This window comes from Callorhinus ursinus, unplaced genomic scaffold, assembly GCF_003265705.2.
Source record: "Callorhinus ursinus isolate GAN/ISIS: 27379988/994484 unplaced genomic scaffold, GSC_fseal_2.0 scaffold5, whole genome shotgun sequence".
NCBI classification, from domain to species: domain Eukaryota; kingdom Metazoa; phylum Chordata; class Mammalia; order Carnivora; family Otariidae; genus Callorhinus; species Callorhinus ursinus.
The window spans coordinates 25,090,877-25,112,068 of NW_027397067.1; the positions used below are offsets into that span (position 1 = coordinate 25,090,877).

The 21,192-nt window shown below is 35.5% G+C and overlaps 1 protein-coding gene across 2 annotated transcripts in view; it reads left to right on the forward strand.

Annotated features, from left to right (window-relative positions):
• Nucleotides 1–17,219, forward strand: part of PI15 (peptidase inhibitor 15) — a 37,424-nt gene extending 20,205 nt beyond the window's left edge. For both annotated transcript variants that reach the window (XM_073892904.1, XM_025871461.2), the window contains exons 3-6: nucleotides 2,281–2,399; nucleotides 3,380–3,512; nucleotides 3,633–3,748; nucleotides 7,438–17,219. In XM_073892904.1, coding sequence (XP_073749005.1) covers nucleotides 2,281–2,399; nucleotides 3,380–3,512; nucleotides 3,633–3,748; nucleotides 7,438–7,573 — 504 coding nt within the window. In that variant the 3' untranslated portion in view covers nucleotides 7,574–17,219. The remainder of the gene's footprint in view (nucleotides 1–2,280; nucleotides 2,400–3,379; nucleotides 3,513–3,632; nucleotides 3,749–7,437) is intronic.
• The last annotated feature ends 3,973 nt before the right edge of the window (nucleotides 17,220–21,192 follow it).

Here is a 21,192-nt window from a genome sequence, read left to right on the forward strand (position 1 = left end):
GGGACAAGCAGACTCCCCATTGAGTGTGGAGCCTGACTTGGAGCTTGATCTCAAGACTCTAAGATCATGACCTGAGCTGAAATCAAGAGTCCCATGCTCAACCAACTGAGCTACCCAGGCACCCCAATGCTTTTAAAAGTTAATTCCAGTCCTTGGATATTATGATTTTCATTATAAATTTATTTTGTATGTTGACACTTTGCCCAAATTTTTACAGGTAAAACAATGGAGAAGTTTGAAGCAATAATTCATAAAATTCATGTCTGACCTAAGTAACTATGAAAACTGTAGTACAACATCTCTTATGATAGAGTGTTTTCCATTTTTGACACTGTATTTAACATTGATTACTCACTGATTAAAATGGCATTATGTAATATTTTGCCACATTTAATTGGCAGATGATATTCTGGGTAACTAAGAAAAGTGTGTCTTGCTATAGCTCCTTAAGAAGATGTGGCCATTGTCACCATAGAATTTAGATAATTCTCATTTTATACAACTTTATAAGTTTATTTTAGTGTAATTCTAGATGAGTGTATGTAAGATGACTTTGTTTTCCTAATTTAAAACAACTTCGGAGTAACTAACGAATTTCTGTTGAAGGTGGCTGCCATGGCCTCATGGGATGAAAGTGTCTCTGGAAGAGTTCATCTATTATTTTGATTTTTGCCTGTTTTATTTAAAATCACTAAAATAATTTCTCTTCCCTTAAATACATTGTTATCTTAAATAAATATATGAATCCCACCATCCTTGTGGAAAATTAAGCCTCTCACTGTTGTAGTCAAGCAGTCTCATGCGTTTGCTTGAAAGCTTGTAACTCAAGGCCATCAACCCTAATGTAGGTGAGTCTTGCTTAGCTCCATACAACTTGGTAGAGGAGAAAGTCCCCAAAGAATGATAAAATAAGGGAGACTATGAAAAACAGGAAAACAATGATCAGTAGAAAAACATCTATGCCATTTCCTGTGGGGAGCTCCATGTGAATTTGAGTAATTATAAAATTGGCACTTACTTTTTCATGTAAGTTCTTACCTTCTAAAATATACTACTGTCTAGTCAAAATTTGAACAATTTTTTTAGATAGCTGGAATAATATTTAAATAACTTAGGAAGTAATGTCATGATACAAACTACAAACTTCAATTAAAACCATTCCATATAAGAGAAAAATACTTCACTAAATTATATTTTTACTAGGGAAAATTTTTTTTAGTTTTTTATTGTTATGTTAATCACCATACATTACATCATTAGTTTTTGATGTAGGGAAAAATTTTGAATGCAGTTTTTTTATACTGATTTACAAGAATTGTAAATATTCTCTATTTTGAGTTTTTGTACCTTGAAACTTGTCATAAAATAGATCACCATTTTAGGTTGATTTATTACTGGCAGGTCCACAAATGCTTGGCTTCATTTCCCCATACAGCTTCAGAGATGAAAATGTCAATCTATATGGTAACTAATATAAATATCTATTAAATCTAAGGCTCATTCAAATTTTGTCCCATAGTTTCTCAGTTAAAGAAGGGTTATTATACATCAATAACACCCTTATCAATTTAAACACCTTCCTTTTTTGAGAACAATTACTATTTTTCTTAATTTATTAATTGAACCATAATATGCTATATTTTCACAGAAGTTGTATGTAGCATAGTCAAATTATTCTTTATCATAATTCATTTCTAGTTCATAACCCACTAAAATTTAATTCTCATATTATTATTATTACTACCAAAGATTAAAATGCTATAAAATATGAAGGCTCCTTGGGAATTACTATACTACAATATAGTTTGACCTTTAAAAATTGCAGTGTAATATTAGACATTATTGATTTTGGTAAATGAATTTGAATAAATAATTTGATCTTAGTTTTTAAAATATATTAATAGAATGGCTCCTCATTGCTAGGAAGATGACCTCTAGGAAAATCAGTTGACTTGGGTGGGTTAAAAATTCAGTAGTCAGTATGAGGTGTCTCCAAGTTACATCTAGATGTGGTATTTTTGTTAGCCTATCCTTTACTAAAACTGATGTTTGGACTTGGGATTTGGATGACACTGTAAAAACAGCGATGTTTTCTGTGATATAATCATATCACATTATAGAACTTTTAATATCAATGGTCTAAATTTGCTTTCTTTAGTTAAAATAGTCTAAGGAACCAGAATCGAAAGAACTTTAGGAAATAGTAGTACCATTTCTTCCTCTTACTTTTGTCAGTTACTAGCAAAACTGGTAAAGCTGAAGGTTTTTTCCCCTTCACAGGTTTGGGATGAAAATCTTGCAAAATCTGCAGAGGCTTGGGCAGCTACTTGCATTTGGGACCATGGACCTTCTTATTTACTGAGGTTTTTGGGCCAAAATCTATCTGTACGAACTGGAAGGTAGGAAACAGTTTCACTGATACTGTTCATCCACACACTTTATTACTTATGGATCCCAAGGGGGAGTGACACCATTTTCAATTAATATCAGCAAATATTATTGAGTACTCACTATGTGTCAGGCAATGATGCTTGGCCTGTGACTGTTTCAGATGTCTTCAAGGATTATTTAATTGGTTAAAAGGTCCTAATAAGACCAGTTTCCCCTTTCACCCTTGGAACACCCTCTCTTAGCCTGTATTCTTCACTTACCTCATAGAATCTTTGAAAGGATTCCCCCACCTCAGGGAGATTTTTTCAATGTGGCAGAAGCCATTTTTGTGTTTATGCAACTTTCCCATGATTAGATATATCTATATTTATATATGTCTCTGTGTGTTATATATTTACATATATATGTACACACACATACCCACACACACACATATATGCAAAGTATGTACAACTATGGGAAAGGCCCTTTCCAGTGATAGGATAATTTTTCCACCACTGAGGAATGTCATCATCCAACATTCCAAAGACCCATTCTCTTCCATATACAGGAGAAAAATCAGGTGTGCCTGATTTTCCTATTAAAATTAAAATGATTCAAGTTTAAGGGAAAAAACACACTGAGTTCTAGTATCACAACTACAATTTATGTATCTAATTTTTAATTGTGTACATGATTCTGGTGGAGAAATTTTTGACAAGATAAAACAAGATAAAGATGAAGATTCCTGAAATATTTGTAATTCTCTTTTTGAAACAACCAGACATATACTTAAACGAATATAGACTCACTTGCTTTAGTCCCGGGCATTTTCATGCTTGGCGCTACTTGGGGGAATAGGTGATGATGGTAATTGTGAGGTATGGATTTGCTCTTGAGTCATCATGAATAATCTGCAAAAAGAACTATTAATTTACAACTTAACATGAGTCCACTATAAATTACCACTGCTGTACTCTAAGTTCTCATTGTTTTTCTTGGTATCCAGATATCGCTCTATTCTCCAGCTGGTCAAGCCATGGTATGATGAAGTGAAAGATTATGCTTTTCCATACCCTCAGGATTGCAACCCCAGATGTCCTATGAGATGTTTTGGCCCCATGTGCACACATTATACGCAGGTTATTTCAATTCTCTTGTTAATTTTTGATTCATAGTTTTAAAAATGCTCTTACTATTTTGGGCAATATGCATTTTCTTATCTTTAACTTCAATAATGAGGTATTGGTTTATTTTTGCAGATGGTTTGGGCCACCTCCAATCGGATAGGATGTGCAATTCATACTTGCCAAAACATGAATGTCTGGGGATCTGTGTGGCGACGTGCAGTTTACCTGGTATGCAACTATGCCCCAAAGTAAGTACTAGGCTGGATTTTACTTCCTGGAACCTCTAATGATATTAAATATCTCCAGTCTGTTAGTTATTTTGATGTGAATAAGATTTAATTACAATAGCCTCTAATCCTCAAATCTCCCATGACCTCATATACATGAAAAATAATGAGATGAATAGTTATTTTTCACAAAGATAGATATTTGGGGCTAAAATTGTGGGCAAAACAATCAGATACAGAGATTCACTAAATTCCCTTCACCTATTTTTAGTCATGATAATTGCAAAATAAACACTGTACTTTCAGGCTTTTGATAGTTCTATAAAAGTTATCAGAAAAGAATCTTGTAGGGAATGTTTCAACATTGCAATATTCTCATCCATCAGTACTAGAATGTTGGCTCATTTTTTTCACTGGGAAAGCAAAACACAGTCCTTCTTCCTTTCTTTTAAAAGTAAAACTAAAAATTATAGTTTACTGATTTTATAGATGGTTAAGGAGTCATTCATTGCCAGAAGGGAAAATTTAAATGCTGTGACTTCCTTTTAAATTAAAGCTTTGCCATGGTTTAAGTTTCAGTATTGAAAATTTAAAATTTTCTTATTAGGGGCGCCTGGGTGGCTCAATTGATTTAGAGTCCCCCTCTCTTGATTTCGGCTCAGGTCATGATCTTAGGGTGGGACTCTGCTCGGCAGTGAGTCTGAGATTAGCTCTGTCCCTCTACTTCTGCCCCCTCCCCCACAGTCGTGCTTTCTCTCTCTCTGTCTCTATCTCAAATAAATAAATCTTTAAAAAAAATAAAATAAAACAAAATTTTTTCACTAGTTCCATTTTATGGCATATATATTGTGAAAATTGATCAAAGACTATAAAATATAGCCATATTTATAAATATTCTCTATAAGATGAGTATAAATAAGCATTTGTTAACATTTGATAAAATGCCTTCCTGATAACAGTAACTCTGGAGATGATAAAATGTTCCAATATTTATACATGAGTCTGTTCCCATTTGGAGCAAATAGCAAAATGTGCAAAGGATTTATGACACTCTTGGTGTCTTCCAAAGTAAGTCCCAAACAAAGATTTTCTCCAGCTTTGCCAATATGGAGAGGGAATGAGAAAATGTTTCACAAATAACTGCATTACTCATTTATATGGTAGTATGCCAGTGGCAGTGTTTTTGCAAAGTTAGAAAAATAGCGATTTTCCCCATGGTCCCCCTTCATAAATATTAGAATAATAAGGTTTGGAAAGTAGAATGTATCTGGATTACAAAAAGCATTAAAAGTGTGCATTTGTTTGATATTTTCAGTTTCACACTTTATATTTTCCTATTAAGCCTTTACCCCTCTTCCTGACATAAAGGCCAAGTAGTACTCAGATGGTGAAAGAGATTTTTATTTCATTTGTTCTTAAACACTGATTCAAATTTCCTAATATTATTGATGAGATACCTGATTGCTTTATATGAAAGATTAAGATATTGTGTTAATATACTTTATTTCCTATTAAAAAGAACCATTATTTTGAAACCCAGGCAATGAAAAAAGTTTTAAAATCTTGACTGACATTTGGGTGTGAATTTTCCAATGCCAATAGAAAATTATCTCAAGCCTGTTTTTTAGGGAGAAAAAAGAGAGAGGTGGAGAGAGGGAGGGAGGTAGGGAGGGAGAATTTAATTAGATGGAATAGAACAAAAAATGGAAGGATGAATAATATAAGTTTAGTAGTTGACCGATTTACTTTTGAATGTAATTATCCTCTATTTTGTAAAAATCTGTGATTTATGTAAAAGTTTATAATGTAATATGTAATACATTTTATGTATAATAAAATTGTATTTTTAAGTTTATGTTACCAAAAATATGTGCTGTGTAATTTCAAAAGATTATGTAGAATAAATAGAAAAATATGAAATTAAAATAGCATAGGCTGGGCCCATATACACTTATAGCTTTGGATAAAGATATAGAGGGAAATAAGATTATTAATATAGAATAGGAGAGATTAGGATAAAGGAGTGAGCTACACTCACAAGCGAATGGGCCTCCTTGAGTGTTTTGGAGTAAGCATGTGTCATTATCCAAATTATACCCGAGAAAGCTTATCCAGGGGGCAGAGTATAGAATAAACTGAATAGAGATGGATGCTCTTGGAATCTGATGACATTTTGTAATATGAATCACTAATCAGCATGTTTTTCATTTTTATAGATAAATTCTCCTCTATAAATATTTTATAGATCAGAGCCTGAATTTTTATAAAGATTTTACTTATGTATTTTTTTTTAATTTATTTGAGAGAGAGAGAGAGAGAGAGCAAGCAGGGGGAGCTGCAGAGGGAGAGGGAGAGGCAGGCTCCCCGCTGAGCAAGAAGCCCGATGTGGGACTCGATCCCAGGACCCTGGGATCATGACTTCAGCTGATTAAGCATCAGGTAGATGCTTAATCGATTGAGCCACCCAGGTGCCCCAAAACCTGAATTTTTAACTGACTGATTTAAGCAGATATTTTATGTAGATACACTTTAAGAGTCACTTCTTGGGCTTTTTCAGGTCTTAAAGAAGATGAGAACCACCTGTTTCATATTTTAGCCTCTTACCTACTGTTGGCTTATTTTCAACCCTGACTTTTTACTACTGACAAGCATATTTCTCCTGACCATTCAATTTCCTTCAAAATGCTGGCTATGTTGCTATTTCTTAATACCAATCACCATGCTATTGAAAATACATCTATTACCTTCTCCCTCATAATTGAACAGTAAGGCATTGTGGCTATTTCCGACTATTGTAAATGATGAATTTGATGTATTATTATGATCATGGCCATCAATACAGATAAAAATATTGACAACGCAAAATAATTTAGTTTATTGTGTTTAGCATTATCAAAAAACAAATAGTATTACTAAAAACAAAAGCTATGAGTTTACACATAGGTAAAGGTTTTGAAATCACCTTTGTTTCCCTGAGCCCTTTGTTTCCCTTTGTTTCACCTTTGTTTCTCTTACCATGACAACTTATGGCAACTTCTTCCTTATTTCATCATTTGTAAGCCTCCTAGAAAATACTAAATACATGTAAATATTACCATCCTTAGCATTAGCAGGAGTTTTAAAAATGGGAATGTGTTCTGCCAACATACTCTAGAAGGCACTTATAGGGCAGAGACAGATGCGGTGACTGAATGAGCATCAAGCCTGGCATCAGATGACTAATTCTGTCACCATTCATTGTAGTGCTTCACGTCTTATCTGTAAATTAAGGTAATATTAACTGTTGCAGAGAGAAATATTTAAATAGTAAGATATATAAAATAATAAGTTACTGTATAAATAAGAACTGGAGGGGTGCTTGGGTGGCTCAGTGGGTTAAGCGTCTGCCTTCAGCTCAGGTCATGATCTCAGGGTCCTGGGATGCAGCCTGGGGCTCCCTGCTCCATAGGGAGTCTACTTCTCCCTCTCCCTCTGTGCACCTCCCCCGCCAACTCATGCTCTCTCACACGGTCTCTCTCTCAAATAAATAAAATCTTAAAAAACAGAAAAAAATGGATATAATTTTCCGTGCCTTTCTAAGCTGACAAACTTCTCAAAAAGATCATTACATGTCAATCCATGTGGTCATGTGCTTAAGGACAATCGAATTTCTTTAAATGGGCATTAATGTAACATTAATTTTATCTTTGTACTTTTTTTCTTCTTTCTAGGGGCAATTGGATTGGAGAAGCACCCTATAAAGTAGGGGTACCATGTTCAGCTTGCCCTCCAAGTTATGGAGGATCTTGTACTGACAATCTTTGTTTTCCAGGAGTAACGTCAAACTACCTATACTGGTTTAAATAAGCTTATCTTTTCCTCCAGGAAATAGAATGGTTTCTGGGAATCATAGGCATATATATATATTGAGTTTTGCACATATTATACATATTTTATAATAATCTTGTTTTCCTTTTATTATTCACTGTATAAATTAGTGTTTGTCTAGTATGTTTGTTTCACCTTTGAGTTAATCAAAACATCCATTTCTGTCTTCTGACCTCTAAGCCCAAGTTAAAATGTTGTCTATGTAGTATTGACATAGTTGATGCATCCAATTCTAAAACTTGCTTCCCAAAGGAATTATGTTACACTTGTGAGGAATCAAATATATATTTGACCTATAATTTATGTGTGTGTATGTAGATATATATACACATATGTGTATGTAGATATACATGCACAAACATATAACAGATGATGTAACACAGAGAATAATGTGATTCAGTAGTTAACTTGAGGGAAATTTTAAAATATACTATTCTGAAATATATATGAGGTGGTGGGACATCTTCAGCACCCATGTCTATAATATCTACAAAGTGACAATTTGCGAAAAAACACTCAGTGATGTCTGGGCATAATAATTTAATTAAGCCACCAAGGATTTCATTCTGGAGGTATTTTGTCTTATTTGGGTTCACCAAAGGATATGCGCAACTTACGTAAGATTCAAGTCATACCTTTTGCTTAATCTCTTTTATTGAATTAGTAGTCATGTGTTGAGTGCTTCCTATGTGCAAGGCACTCTGCAAGTTATGTTCTGATAATGCAAAGATGTGAGATGCGGTTCCTGCCTTCAAGAAGCTCGCAAAAATATTCAGGAAATAATGCAGTTTAAGATTTTGCTGCAAAATTACAGTTTTTTAACAAATTGATTTTAATGTAAGTTTGAGTAAATAGATGCCACACTGGTCACCTATAGGTGAAATAGGGATGAGGACACTGTGTGATATGCAAGGCTTCTGATTAGCATGAAAATGTAGGGACACCACTTGGAACTAAAAGAGGCAGAAAAGAATTCACTGCCCAGGGATTACTGTATTAGAGTAAATAGTGAGTTTGGAAGGCAGACAGCAAGACGCTAAAAAACCTGACAAGGCCCAGGAAAACTAAGATTTAGGGGACAGGTATGTTAAGTCACAGAAATAGGGTTACTGCACAAAAAATTACAGGTGAGAGCTTCAGAAGGGCCCTTCCTGAGAGTCTAGTATATCTCGAGGCCTGTCAGCAGAGGGTGAAGAATGCCACAAGAAACATGTGAGATGCCAAGGACACTTCCATCTCTTCACATCATTATTTGGTGAGCATCCATCCTATCGTAATGAGCCTCTAAGCATCACGTTAAAGATTCTGTATGCACACCACAGTTAGGTTTTGGCAAAGTGGTGCTCTTCAGATGATTTGCTAAGGACTAATTAGCAAATCTTATTTCCATGTCTATGTAGAAGAATAATTTTCAGTTCTCCATTAAGTTTGATTGTGGAAGTCAAATCAAAGTCACTATGAAAATTTCACTCATGTGATTTTGGAAATGCAATGTTTCCTCCTTCAGGAATTCGCTATTAGAGAGGAAAATTCAACATCTGGGTCAAGACACTTATATTATGTTGTGTGTGTGTGTGTGTGTGTGTGTGTGTGTGTGTGTGTGTGTGTGTGTGTGAGAGAGAGAGAGAGAGAGAGAATGAAAGAGAGATTATGAGAGAAAGAGAATGAAAGAGAGAGAGAGTGTTCACAAGTTATGTAATGCTTCCATAGAATTACAGAATAAGCAAACAGGGTTAGTTCCAGAGTGCAAATAACAGAAAGAAGCTACTTGTTTAAAATTCTGTACACATTTGCAATTTCTTAGGGCGGATGCACTGAAAGATGACAGTTAATTAAATCCAGTCAATGAGGGAAAAATCCACCATCTGGAGTTTAGGTTTACATGATGACACACAATTGGCCTAATTCCTTTTACAAATTGAATGTGGTGACCAAATGTTTTGATATCATACTACTCTGCTCTTGTGGGCACATATATAGACTGTATGAAAAATAAATATTTTTGGATACTAAACTGAAGAACAGAAGTAGTTGTTAGATTCGGGCCCCAGTCTAACTTTTATCTAACTATGGGCAATTGAAGAGAAAGCCAATTAGTGGGATGTTTACTTGATTTCTCTAGAAAGTATTTCCAACTTTCATTTTCCTAGACTTGTTCTATAGAAGTAGCAAAAGTACTATTAAACAAACATGACTGTTCTCAGTTCCAGTCCTGTTGCTGGATTGCCTGTGGGGGTTGGTTTCTCAGTTCTGAAAAAGAATAATGATATCTGCTACATATTTCACAGAGGATCTTCTGAGGCTAAAGTTACCATACTAATAGCAATTTATCAATATTAAAAGCAACATTAATGTTGTGAGACTTATTTGGGAAAAAATTAAGTTTTATGAGCTTCTCTTTGGCAGAAACTGTCTGATTCTTTGTATTCATCCCAGCTTTTTACACAGTGGTTATAATGCAGTAAGTGTTTAATAAACGTGTCTCTGAATATATTTTTAGAATTAACTAAAAAACCTAGAATTGCAACAATTTAGAGGAGTCCCACTTTTCCATGTTTTATTAAGACAAAAAAAATTTCTTAAATAAAAAGCTCTGGATGCATCAAAAATCCAGATACATCATCAAACATACCAGATTAAGACTAGGATCTAGGCATGAATAACTGACACCACAGTCCTTTCCAAATCACTAGAGCTATACATTTATTTATAACTCAACAACTCAGCTGAAAATATAACGGGTATTTTTTGTTATGCTATGTGTACTTTTTAAATTTAGTAATATAAGGTAGACATGTGAACTGTTTCATGTTCCAGGCTAAAGCAAATGAAAATTTGCTGATATCAACAGTGTGTCCTGTTTTTCACAACATTCAACCATGGTGCTAGGATAGCTAGTTCTCACTGTAATTCCCAGGGGCAGAAAGAGTCTGGGTATCAGATACTTCTTAAGAGCAGCTTTAAATAGTCAATATTGAGGTATTCATTTCAAAACATATCATTCAAAAGAAAGAGTAGTCTCTATATTCTCCATATTCCACAGTACTGATCCTCTCTCTATGGCATGGAGTTTTCAGTAAAAAAGTAAAACACTTCCATCACAATACAGTTTTGTTTTGTTTTATTTTGGCTTCCATGTCATCAGAAGACTGGAAAAATGACAATTTTAGCTGTTAAACTGATGGATTTCTTTATAGAATTGTATTTAAGTTGTGTGGGCACAGGCTTAATGTTGCTGGTTATGACAGATAAGCTTGTTTTTAAAATGTGGTGGAAACAATTTTTATTAGTACCATTTTTGCTTCTGTTCGGTAGCCTAAGCATCGTGATTTCTGTGGTTCATCAGGGTTTGCCCTACCAGCTTCATTTGGCAGTGCCATAACGTTTACTTGAAACCTTTGTGGAAACAGTCATTCGAAAGCTCCGTGCAACTCTAGCAAGGAGTTGACCAGACATGAAGGCAAGTTCACCCAATAAAATATACTCGGACTATTTGGACTGAAACAGCGTGCATTTTTCTCATTAATACATGCTTGTGTAAAATCAACTTGTATCATTTACATAAGCAAATCTGATACATATTTAGACCAGCTGGAGTGTTTTGTGTTCATACCCTGCTTATTAAGTGAATATATAAGCTACGCAGATAATTTGAATATGTCCAGGAAGGAACAATAATGCTCAACCTGTGGTTTATGTTCTCCCTTTGTATAACAACATCCCCTACGTTCCACAGTATCACAGGATGCAAATTTTGACATAAATGGAAGCTTTTACCTACCAAAGTGTTTAGGGAGAGTAAAGTTAGATTTCTATCAGTGCCTAACAGTATATTTGACTTTACATATGTATATATATATATATATATATGTATGTATATTATATTGTCATTATATGTGTGGGGAAAGGCATATTTGAACACATGCAAAATGATTTTAAAAAATTATGCCATGATATAATTTTGACTTATGAGAGGTCAATCAAAAGCTTAGAAAGTTAAACAATTCACTCGTTAATGGTGCTGAAAATGCGTTACAACCACCATATCCTGGCTACAACTTTGAGGTTTCTTTTCAGTTGAAGTTTTTACTAAGTGTGAACTATCAGTATCGATTCTGGTGCTAAATACGTGGTGCTAAATGAATTGTTAGTGCTAATAGTTTTAGTAATGCTCTTTTTATTCATTGTTAAAAGCGATAATCCATTCAATTCCTGATTCAGAAATATTAATAAAATCCTGTTAAATTAATGTTACCCAGAAATAGGCCAGTGAACTCTCTTTTTTGTGTAACAGTCCAACATTATCTAGATGTTACAGAATGTAAATATATTTCTTTAGAAGTTATCAAATTTCTTTTTTTAAGGCATTTTTTAGCGTGGCAATGTCCAAATTCAAGTATCACCTGAAGGTTACACCGACTATGCCACAGGCACTGGCGCCCTCTGGTGATTGTGAAAATAAATTTTTGGTGGCTGCTTGGCGGGCAAAAAAAGACGTTGCTTTTGTTAAAAAAAAATTTTAAGTTCCTCAATATTGGAACTCTTGGGTACTCCTTAAATCTGACAGCATTTGAAAATGCTTGATTCTGTTGACATCATTTTCAAAGAGGATAAGAGAGGGACTATATCTTGGCATCCACTTTCCTAAATAATAATGTTTTTTTTAATGAAAATTTATTTCTAAGGTGCTTATCGAAGTGTTTTTTTTTTTTAAACTAGGTATTACTAAAGTATATTTTTCATTTGGCTTACATCACAAATACAATTAGAATTAAAATTAGCAAACAGAATTAAAAGTGTGTCTCCTTTTCAGAAGTGATTATTTTTATTCAACATAGTATGTAAGATTAAAAGGAGATATGTTAAAATAATTAATTTCATAAAAAAGGATTATCTCTCCATTTTTACCTGTTGGTCTAAAATTTGATAATGTTCTTTAGTCATACTATTTAGCTAATGATAAAATTGTGTTATTCCATTCAAAGTCCTTCTAGCCTAACAAATGTACATAAAAACTTAGAATTATATCAGTTGATATAACTAATGAAGACAAAATTCTTAGGCAAACTTCCAGTTGAGGTATGTCATTGACATTATGTGTATATATCACATAATTGTGATAATCTGTTTTGACAGAAATGTTTCTTAAACTACGTTAGCATAACCAAATGAAATATATTTTGAAGCAGTTTTCCACATTAGTATTTTCAAACTTAAAGCAAGAGAACACATTTTATGATCCCAATTATATATAAAGCTCTAACATATACTACATACAAAATGGATCTGCTCATACCCCAACCTTCCCCAGTGCGTGGGAAGTTTGTTCTGAGAGCCCTAGGATTCTATCAAACAGAAAAACATTGATCAGTTCCCCCCATTTTTCTCTAAAATAATCAGGTAATTAAAGTAAGAAAAAAATTTGAGACACTAAATTATTTCAATACCCACTTCACTTTACATATGTTAGAAGCTTCTGGTTTGATGAGGAATTAAATGCTGACTTTAACTGGTGCTTGGAGATAGCTTACAGGATCTTGTGTTTTGTTATTTGACAAACAGAATTTTGGTCCCATAGTGGTTGAGAATGGGAGGTAATTGTGGTGCACATATGAAAATAATGCATTTTTAAAATATCTAAATATTTCAAATATGTACATAATCCTAAAATATACTATATCATTTCAGATTTTTTTAAAGATTAATTTGGATAAGTTTTATTCATTACTTAACACTGTGGCAGTGAAAGGTGCTTTGATGTGATATAATGTCATGAATGTGTACATACATAAAACCTGTGTAAACCTGTCCTTATAAAGCCTAACAAGTGTAGCTTTTTGAGCTCTGCTGTATTTTCTTTTTCAATAAAATATTATAATTAATTGTTTTGTTTTAAAAGTATATCTAATTGTTTTCTTGTTTTCAATAGAGTTTTCAAATAGAACTAGATGGCATGATAATTTTGATAAGGTATGATGGACGACTTCTCTAAAGCGACAATGATTATATCTTTAATGCATCGCTGAAATACACCAATAATCTTCTATTTTCCTTTTTTCCCCTTTCTTTCTTCCCTTCCCTGCCTCATTCTTTCCTTCTTCCCTTCTTTTTCTACTCAATTCCAAAAAATATTTTGAAGTACAAATATAAGAGACATTTCCATGGAGGAAGAGGGAAAGATCGATGTATCGAGAAGTTCTGGCTGAGGAAAATTGCAGCAGTTGAACACAAATACTTTTATGCTTCCCCGCATAGAGAGCCTGAAGAGAAACCATAGATGTTCCTGGGGGAGAGGCACGCATTAGGCCACTCCTTGGCCCAAGGATAGTGATTCCTAGGGTGGCTCTACCCTGTAGAAGGGTAATTCCTTTCTCTCTGGTGAAATGTAGATCTCGCAGACTAGTGCACCGAGAAGAATCTGAATCTCGGGCTTTAAATTTCTCCTTACCATCTGTGATACTGTGATTGATTATAAGAAAAACAAGGGGCACCTGGATGGCTCAGTCGGTTAGGCATCTGCCTTCGGCTCAGGTCATGATCCCGGGGCCCTGGGATCAAGCCCCACATCAGGCTCCCTGCTCAGCAGGAAGCCTGCTTCTCCCTCTCCCACTCCCCCTGCTTGTGTTCCTTCTCTCTCTGTGTCTCTCTCTCTGTCAAATAAATAAATAAAATCTTAAAAAAAGAAAAGAAAAGAAATACATATTTGGTCTTCCTCCAGTCTCTGGCTCACAGCTCCCCAAACTCTTGGAATTTCTAAGTGTTGACTGAGAGTGAGAAATGTGTGTTTTGTTATGTTAATGAGGTGACTTTTGGGAAGCACTTAAGAATGGGGGCTGGTTGTCAGTGGAACCAACCTTGTGATCTGAGGCTTGGAACTTTCAGTCCCACCCCCTGATCTCTGGGGATAGGAGAGGGGCTGGAGGTTGAGTCAACAGCCAATGATCAATGATATAATCAATCATGCCTATCTATTGCAGCCTCCACAAAAAAACAAGAACCACAGGGTTCTGAGAGCTTTGGGGCTGGTGAACCCATGGAGGTGTAGGAGAGTGGGGCACCGGGACAGGGCCCAGGAGTTTGTGCCTTTCCCACGTACCTTGCTTTACACACCTCTTCCATCTGTCTGTTCCCAAGTTATATCCTTTTACGATAAACTGGTCATCTAATAAGGAAAATGTTTCTCTGAGTTCTGTGAGCTGCTCTAGCAAATTCACTGAGCCCAGGGAGGAAGTGGTGGGAACCTCTGATTTATAGCCAGCTGCTCAGAAATACAGGTAAAACCTAGACCTGTGACTGGCATCTGAACCTCAAGGAGGGATTCACAGGAACCCCAATCTATAGCTGGTGGTAAGCGCAGGTAATGACCTAGGCATGCGGCTGGCATTTGAGGTGGAGAGGAGTCCTGTGGGACTGAACCTTCCCCTGTGGGATCTGATGCTATCTCTGAGGAGATGGTGTCAGAAATGAGTTGATTTCCTAGATACTCTGCCTGTGTCTGAGAATTGCTTGGTGATGTGTGGGAAGTCCCCTAGCCCCTGACATACACACACACACACACACACACACACACACACACACACACACACCCTGGAATTGCTACCACAACCAATGAACCATATTTCACCCAAGACAAGAAAGCCTCGCTAACCTGAACCTTTTCAGAGAGTCTCCCCCTGAGCCCTGTGGATCTTTGTCAATTGCTTTTCTTTCTCCTGCTAGTCCTTCCTTTTCACTTCACTCCCTCATCTTGTAAGCCTCCAGTTTCCTATCCACATGTTTGGAAAGTTACAAAGGGGATTGGCTGAATGGTGTGTCCACATAAGGGAATACTATGCAGAGGAAAAACAGACCGAGAAAAATCTCTGTACACTGGGACAGAGTGGTCTCCCTGCGTACGATGCTAAGTGAAAAAGCATGGTATACAAGTATATAACTAGAATATTCCCCTTGTAAGAAATATTAGTGGAAATAGTACACATATACACACATGCAGTTACAATATATACTTGTTTTTATTTGCAAAAACAGACATAGAATCATAAATTAAAAAGAAGGAAAATGGTTATCTGTGAGAGTAAGAAGGGAACTGGGTAGAGGGGACAACAATGTTTCAAATAACTTTGAAACACAATGAGTGTATATCCTTAGTGGAATATATTACAAAGACAGAGCTCTGAAGAAACACGTAACTTTATTCAGTTGGCTCTCTGTGGTAGTATTAAGGGGAAACGGGGAGGAAGAATAACACAAGTAAGTAATTAGGGTACTCTTTTTAGGAACCAAAATTTTGCAGTGTAAGAGAAAAGAAGCATAATTTCCAAAAAAGTTGAGTAACACTAAAACATTAAATATGAATTTGAAATGTCAAGTATGAATTGTTGTTACCTCAAGATATCTTCTTTTTTGAAAATTAATATGTTCAGCTTTGAATAGTAAAAAGCCCCCTAGGGTTTATGGCAATCCAATAACAATAAGTGCATTTATTGCCCAGAATGTTATCTCTGATACCATTCACCGCTAGAAGTAATGCTTGACATCACCTCAGCTGCCAACCGCCTAATCCAAGCCACCATTGTTTCTCACATAGATTAATGGTATCCAAGATGGAGTTTGTGCTCCCAGAGAATGCTCCAGAAGAACCATTAAGAAAAGTGCTTAAAAATCACAAGAACTCCTACTTCTATTTAATTTTATCTAAAGAAGAGAAAACACTAACATAACATAATAATTAAAAAAAAGAAACTACATGTTTAAGTACAATCATTCTGTTCCTTTACTGCTTTCAAAGTATATTACTTCTGTTAAGAAATAAAATAAAATTGACAGAAATGCAATAAAAAAAGAAAAAAAAATATTAAGATTTTCTATAGGATAATGGGTTGACAGCCCCTCCCCACCTAGGTCCACACAGGTAAGGGCCGCATGTCCCCAGAAGTGAGTGGGGTGTCCTGAAGGACTGGTGAGCTGTCCAAAGCAGCCTTACCATGCTCCTCATGTGGCTGTTTGCTTTTAAGACTTTTGCACATAGTACATTTTAGTGACTCAAGTAAGGGAATTAACTACTTTTGAAATCCAGACTTTACTGAACATTGACAAATATTCTTTATTTTCTTTAAGATTTTATTTATTTATTTGACAGAGAGAGCGAGCACAAGCAGGGAAAGCAGCAGAGCGAGAGGTAGAAGCAGGCTCCCCACTGAGCAAGGAGCCAGATTTGGGGTTCGATCCCAGGACCTTAGGATCATGACCTGAGCCGAAGGCAGACGCTCAACTGACTGAGCCACCCAGGTGCCCTACATTGATGAATATTCTTAGAAAATTCCTGCAGAACCCCAAGGTTTAAAATAATTTAGTAATGAAAGCACAAGGAAGTTTAACAGTCATAATTACCCTGCTTAAGATAACAAGCTTTCTGTCAACCACCTTATGAGGAAAAATAATGATGATCCAATCACGTGTGACAGACTCGTCAAAGAATTAAAAATTTTCAAGACTATTTGGAATGGTGACCATGTTATTAAATATTCATTAATGAACATTTGCTTTGATATGTTAGCTGGTGACAGTGAAGCTATCATGATTAGCAAACATTTTTAAACCGACATAAATGAAAATTGTGCTTGAAGTTCTGTACTAAATAAAACTTTTCAAAATTACTGAGCCTATGTTGTCATATTTCTCTGATAGAAATTGTAAATACTAATAAAATTTGAAATTAAAATAATAGTAGAAATACCAAATAATATTTTGGTGAAGGCAAATGTTTTTACAACACTGATAAGATAATAAAATATTTTTAAAAGTTTTTAAAAATTTTATTCTAAATATTTTATTTGTTATTTCTATTTCATAAACACACAATATATCAGTGCATGGTTTAATGTCTAACGTATACTAGCATGTGATATAATTTATATCGTATACAGTGAGTGTGCAAGATCCAAAACTTTTTACGGGTAACAGTACACACCAAAAAGTTTGGAGGCAACAGGTCTAAATACTGGCAGCTTCGCTACATATTTCTCTGAGGCTTCCGCTTTTGCTCTTTCACAGTCCACCACCACACAGCTTCTGGATTGATCTTTTTGAAAGTAAAGCACGTTCAACGACTTTCCCGCACCAAACCTTCCTATGACATTCCAACGCACTCAATGCATCCAGTGCATTATCATTACTCACTTCTACTGGGCTGGCTTCTGCCTCAGTCTCCATCCTCCTCTACTTCTCTTTGGCAGCCCATTTGTGCTTGCTTTCTGCCAAATTCATCTGGTCTTTGGGCTTTTTCACTTGTTCTTCTTTCTGACTAGGACATCCTCCTCTCAGACAGTCACGTGGCTTTTTTCTTATCCCTTCAATCTGCCCCACCCCCATAACTGAAAATTTTCCCACCCCCATCACTCTCTAGCTTTGCCTTTGCATTTTTGCCTCCATACAGCTACCACTATGATAACTGAGCTAAGATCTGCGTGTGTGTGTGCTGCTAATTCCATTACATATATTGGTCTACTATCTGTCTTTCCCACTAGAACATAAGCTTCATGAAGGCAGGCACTTTACCTTATTTATTACCTTATTTCCAGGGCCTTGGAATATACCTAGTACTTTGGAGGTGCCCAATAAATATTTGTGAGGTAGATCAATAAATGAATGAGTTGCAAAGATTAAATGAGGCAATGGATGTAAAGAATTCCTTGCACACAGTTCTTGGTAAGGAATAAATAAAAATCTTTATTTTTACAACCACTATTATTTTTTCATGATGTTCTGCAAAATAACTAGGGATCTATGGGATCTGTATCCTTAGAGTTTCTGTTAACAGAATTAACTTGCCATAGAAACAGAAACCAAGCCTGTTTTTCTAGAAAACCATTATCTCTCATCTAAGTTACTTTTATTTTGTAATCTGTAGCTGAAATCAGAATTAAGTTAATATCCTTTTGGGAACAGGTCCATTAATCTGAATGGCCAACTTATGATAGAGATCGCCGAGACAGACATTTTTATGTTGTCCCCTGATTTCACCCTTATATGGGAAAGAATGAAGCAAAGAATGCTAGTTCTGAGAGAACAGCACCAAATTCTTCAGCTTTCTCCTGCACTATTTGTACTTAAAAATGAGAGTAGGCCACAGAGAAAGAGAAAGAAGAAAGAAGTAAAAAGAAGTATGTCAAGGTTTGCATTTGTTTGGTAATTCCATGTGAATCAACTAGGACAATCTGGAAATAACAGAATTAAGGGTCCTGTGTACAACCTGGGTCTTTCCCCATAGTACTTAGTTCTTGTACACAGGACACTGAGACCGTGAGAATTCTATTTTGACTGGATTCGTGAACTGAAACCATCAAACCAACGTGAAGGAGAAACATATTCAAGTAGAAAAAAAAAACAGTAAAATCTAAGAACATGAAATACCTTTTTGGAGATAGAAAATAAAATGATAAATCTTACTATATAATAGAACTATCTAAAACTATAATTATGTTAATAAGTTTTCAGATAAATTATAAATCTTTCCTGAAGTAAAACATAATGTTCACTTATTTTTAATACTTTCCTATTTATTAATAAACAGACTCATAACAGCATTAGGCAGCCCTTATGTGTTTTTATAGATAAGGAAGAATTATTTTTCAGTAGTGTTTCTCAGTAAGAATGATGTTGACAAATATTTTATTGCGACAGACTGTCCATGCCTTGAAAAGCATCTATCATCCCTGGCTTTTTTGAATGCTAAGTTCCTAGAGAAACTTCAGTTTCTACAGAATGGTGACAACCAAAACTACCTGTATACATTTTAAATGCCCTTCTGAAGGGGCAGGGGTGCAGTAATATCCCTGATTTAGAACTATTGATAGAGATATTCATGAGTAAGCAGTCAAAACCAAGGTAGTCTGATGAATGCATTAAAATCCTCTATGGGTTGTTCATTCCCGTATTTCATTATAATTATGCACATAGGCACTCATTTTTCTAATGGTATTTTTTGAGTTCCAACTATGTGTCAGACTCTATTCTAAGTTTGGGAGCTACGCAGTGAACAAAACACAAAAATCCATGTCTTTGTGGAACTTACATTCTAGAGGTAGGGACATTGACAGTAAACAAAGTAAGACTGAAATATGTCAAGGAGTAATAAATGCTATGGAATAAAATAAGGTAGATGAAGAGTGGGAAGTACAGGAAGGGAATGTACTCAATTTTACATGAAGGGTCAGGAAAGGCCTAACTAAGGAACATTTCAGGAAAGATATGAAAGATTTAAGGGAGATAGCTACGTGGAAAATATACCAAGGCACATACAGTATGGACTTCTGGGGAAGAAGTTTCCAGACAGAGGAAGAAAGGGAGGTGAACTATGGACCAGACCAGGCTGGTTGTGTCACCGACTTGCGGCAGAGTGAGGGAAGAAAACAATGTTGGAATGACGTGAGGGAGGTTCCAGACCAGGTGGCATGGGGTAGACCATTTAAGGGTCTAAATGAAATGGAAAGTCATTGAGACTTTTGACTTTTATTCTAAATGAAATGGAAAGTCCTTGAGAGTTTCGAGCAGAAAGGCATCATGACCTGACACATTTTAGAAGGATCTCTCTGGCCACTCTCTCTGTAGATAGTCAGGGAGGCTACCTTTATTAAGACTTGGTTCTGTCAATCATTCTTTCTTTCTCTTATATTTTTACTCTTCCTCCAAGCCTAGAATAGCACAAGAGTCACTGTCTTATCTGCTTTTCAATCTCTCACTACTCAGTTTGTTCTTTTTCCTTTGAGAACCACCAGTAGCTGTTGAACAGTGTCTATACACTGTCTTAATCACTTTTTAATCCCTCACTGTTCATCTATTCAATGCCATCTCTATTCACTGATTTCAGATCCTGGTTATCCCTTTAATCTTTGATGCTTTTCAATTCATTCATTTATTCCATAAATATTTCTTGAGCACATTTACATATCAGCTAGCATTCAAGATAAAACAAAGTACCTGCTTATCAGAAGCTTACATTGCATTGGCAGAGGGAAGAAATGAAGAAACAAATAAATGCATAATAAAATGCCCACTGGAGGTAAATGTTATAAAAGAAAGCAGGGGAAGGAGATAGTAGATAAAGGGTACTTTAGACGGTGGTAGTCAAGAACGGTCTCACTGAGGAGGTGAAATTTGAGCAATTACTCGAATGATGTTTGTTCTTTATCAAATTAAACTGCCTGGGAAGATTTCTGTGATCTATTTATTGAAAACAACTACCACTTCTTATTTTCTTCGGTCCCTCTGTTGCATTCAAGGCAGTCTTCATTCTGTTTTTGTTTGTTTTTAATTCTTCTCCTTGGGTTCTGTACTCTCCTTGATGTCTATTATTTCTGGGACATTCAGTGGTTCAAGTGAGCAATAAGTAGGTTCTTAAATATGATTGTGAAACACCCAATTGCTCTATCAGTCTTTCCGAGGCCGACCCTGACATGTAACTTCCCTCTTCAAATACTTTCCTTTGCTTCTTGCCCATACAGAGTAAGTGCAAGTAATATTTCCTTACATTTAACCTCCCCCATGCTGAGGTGAGAGTTTTTATTGATAGCTTTTGCTGGCTATGCTTCACACACATT